The sequence below is a fragment of the Curcuma longa genome, unplaced genomic scaffold (assembly GCF_044706935.1).
Source record: "Curcuma longa cultivar G26 ecotype Majalengka, Jawa Barat unplaced genomic scaffold, ITB_CL_G26_1.1 contig_77, whole genome shotgun sequence".
Classification (NCBI taxonomy): Eukaryota; Viridiplantae; Streptophyta; class Magnoliopsida; order Zingiberales; family Zingiberaceae; genus Curcuma; species Curcuma longa.
The window spans coordinates 1-3,794 of NW_027435020.1; the positions used below are offsets into that span (position 1 = coordinate 1).

A 3,794-nucleotide genomic window follows, 5' to 3' on the forward strand; every position below is an offset into this window, starting at 1 on the left:
AAACACACGCATGCAAGCATAATCATAAATAAGACATAAACAATTTTATACCTTTTGAATGACGTGGAGCGGAAACGACATCAACTAGCAACCTTGCGTAAGGTTGCCTCTACTCATATCCACGTCGAGATCTCCTCGAAACGACTTCCTTAAGTCATGTGTTGTGTCTCCGCTTCGATACTAGTCGAAGGGGAGAGACAAGCAATCCGAGAGAGGACCTAAGGTCCGATTCCATATCCGGCAACTCAAAGCAACCCGGCGATACGAATCAGATTGAACGGAGGGGATCACACCACCGTTCTAAGGTCGTATGGTTTGCTGTCAAGAAGGTGCAGCAAACCTATATGGTGTGGATGTTCTAGTGGCAACAATTGCCCCGAAACAATCAAATCAAAAGGAAGAAGTGATACCTTTCGGTGGAGAAACAACCGTTGTTTCTCCTCGCGTTCTTTGCTTCCACTGTCGATTGTAGCTTCTTTTGGCTCCGGGATGGCCGACCTTTAGGAGGTACTGATCATAGGGAAGATCCTTGGACAAAAGTGAGCTTGGAAGCCTTCCTTGGCCAACGACAACAAGCACCCACAAGAGGGTGGGCGACGGCAACAAAGAGGAAGAGGTGGCTTGGGCGGCGGCTAGAAGAGAGGAGGAGAGGGGGCCACAATTTTTAAACCTAAAATTAACTTTTTAATCTTTGTTAGTAACTCTTCATAATAGTTATATTTATAGATGTTTAATAAATAAATTTTATTAAAAAATTAACAGAATCTATTAAACCAAACTCCTATTTTTTAGCCTCAAATTTGGTTTACAAACAAACCAAGTTGGTCCAAAATCAAACGACCTTTAATTAAAATCAAACCAATTTGGTTTATAATTAAACCAAATAGGTCTACTTTGTCTTCAAAAGACGTGGTTCATCCGCACTTCTTTTCCGGTAAAATATCTTTCATATTTGTCCTTCGTCTAATTCAACTAGACTCAATCTCTCTCGATCTAAGAATCTAATTCTTAAACTCGTTTTATGTCTCTTGGAGAAACTCATAGTGCGTGACCTTCTAGGTTCTCAATTTATGTTAGTCGTCCATAATTAATTATCAATTACAGATCGATCATGAGTGACACTAGTATATCATAACCCCCAATTAATCAGAAAATCACAGTTAATTCTATAACCACTTTTGAGCCCTTCAACAACTACAATTGATCGTGCCTCTGTTCCTTTCACCATCTTATACCCGTTTAGTTCAGGACATAGTCTATGTGTCAGTCCCCACTAGGTTAACTACGTCACAAATAACCCAAGTTGTAGTTCCTTGTCCTACGAATTCAAATTACTCAAAACAACTATCCAAGAAAACTATCATCTTGACATGTTATTGTTTCAGCCAAAAGCTTACAAGTAACAATCTTGACAAATGGTCATAGGGTATATGTCTCTTAATTAAAAGAGTGATAAATCCTCTATTGGTTATTCGACACCTTCGAACACTTCAATTTATACCTAATCATCCCGAATCCATACCTCCGTAGAGACGTTTGCTTAAGATGTCAAAGTATGAGTCTCCATGACCAAGATAACTTGAATACCTCAAGTCGAAGGAAACTTACACTTGAGTTGCAATGAGATCTTCGTAGACATTTATAGAACTATATAAAACATTATGACAGGTCACTTCCAATGAACTAATTACCCTTAACCAACATCCATATGTTAACTCTTAACATCCCAATGTTTCAGCCAATAAGGATCGGCTGCTTGGTAAAATCAAGAAGTCTAACATATACTAGTTTCACAGAATTGATAATGTCCAATCTCATCAATTCATCGACTATGAAATATTTCAATACGTACATAATTACATATGTAGAGATACCCACTAATTGTGATCCAATTATAATTTCTCTCATGTTATGCATTGTATTATGGACATCAATAATTGAGTTTAAGATCAAATTAAATGCATAGAAAATGTAAACTCAAATAATAATTTTATTTATCCAATAAATAATACAATATCTAAGGCGATTATCTTAAGACACCTCTCAAATATAACAATACATACCTAATTAGCCCCCCACCCCACCACCACCACCACCTCTACATATAGATGTATTAATGATATATCGCACAAACACCCCCATATAATACATAATTACATGTGATGCCCATGACACCTATATAGCATGTTGATTGCACTTACACATACCTAACATCATTATTCAATTTATTACAGTTTCACCATTTTCAGAATGGCATTAAGGCAATCATAGAGATGAGTTTACATGCAGGAAATTAACAAGGGCAATATCTATCATAATCAACCAACCATAAAAAGAAAAGATGATCAAATCAACCTACCAATGGAATGCCATCGATGCATCATCAAAAAAAAAAAAAGAAATAACACAGTGATATATTCAGGTATCTAAGATTTAGATTAACTGTGGAATCATATTTGAAATGCTTTCAAATAACTAAATACTGAAACAATATATTCAACCAATCCTGCATAGTTCCTATCTTATATTTAAACTCGCACTCTGTTGACTTATGTTCTCATGAGGTACATATTCTTATCAGCTTCCACATTTTGTACCTCAAGTGAAAGAAAATAAGTAATTGTATTGAGAGGACTCACATTCCAATCATATTAGGCCTATCAGTTGAGACATCCCAAGCCAAAAGTGTGCCCCTTCTATCACCAACAAATATCCATTCCAAGGTTGGATGAAAAGCAAAAGCACTTGCACCCATGAGCTTAATTGTATTATCAACTGAGCCAAAAACAGTAAATGTCAGCACATGTTAGGAAGACAAGTAAAAGATAATTCAAATACAATTTAATAAGCAATGATGAAAAGGATATAAGCAATTATATAATGATACGTTGCAGGGTATAGTGGACAGCATATGTCTGAATGTTATAAGCCCGAATCAAGCCATCAGCATAAGCCACATACTACAGAAGGATAAGAAAGAAAAATTAGACAACAGCACAAAAGGCACACAGAATGAAATAGTGTATAAACTCAAAAGAATGCTTAATTGAACTTAAGCATATTACCAAAGCAGGAAGTCGTGGATGACAAGCAAGGTTGACAATAGGCTTTTTAAGATCTGTTTTTATTTTTGTTGGAGGTCTACCTCCCTCAACTGTGCCAACCACTTCACATTGCCAAGAACATTACATGTCATTTAGTATACGTAACAAAAGATAAAAGCAGCAACAAAATGACAATGGAAAAATAAATAAAACCTGTCACACTCATCCGTTTGTGAAAACCAAAAAATACAACAGGCTGTAGAGGTGTCAATGCAAAATTAACTTCTGCATCCACTGAGATACGCTCTGATCTCTTCTCAGGTGAGTGTAACACAAGAGTCTGCTCAGTGTCAAAATCACATGACCGGATTGTACAATCCTGCATTCACAAAAGGTAAAAGATATATAACAGAATGATCAGATCATTTATAGCATCTAGCTAAAAAAAACAGAAACTAAGAACATGTTCAACCAGTTATAAAGGTGGAGAATATACATACATACATGCATATATGTGTGTGTGTGTGTGTGTGACTAAGAAACTAACAAAAGTAAGTTTATCAAAGAGCAATGAGTACTTGGATTAGGCAACCAAATTGAGCTAAAACACGACTTCATTTTCAACAACAATCAATGTATATACATGAAGTAGTAGTGAAAGCAAGGTTCAAAATCTCGAGCCATGTCAAAATTTCGATTTTTAACTAGAACGATACTATTTCGGTATCATGGTGATGTTTTTATGCATGG

General features: G+C 36.0%; 1 protein-coding gene across 1 annotated transcript; it reads right to left on the reverse strand.

Annotated features, from left to right (window-relative positions):
* Positions 1-2,521: 2,521 nt before the first annotated feature.
* On the reverse strand, positions 2,522-3,423 carry LOC141819504 (uncharacterized; the record flags this gene model as incomplete). Its single annotated transcript, XM_074706789.1, has 4 exons — positions 2,522-2,775; positions 2,888-2,960; positions 3,066-3,166; positions 3,258-3,423. Coding segments are annotated over 4 exons (480 nt in total), but the record flags the coding sequence as incomplete, so codon positions are not given.
* Positions 3,424-3,794: the final 371 nt, after the last annotated feature.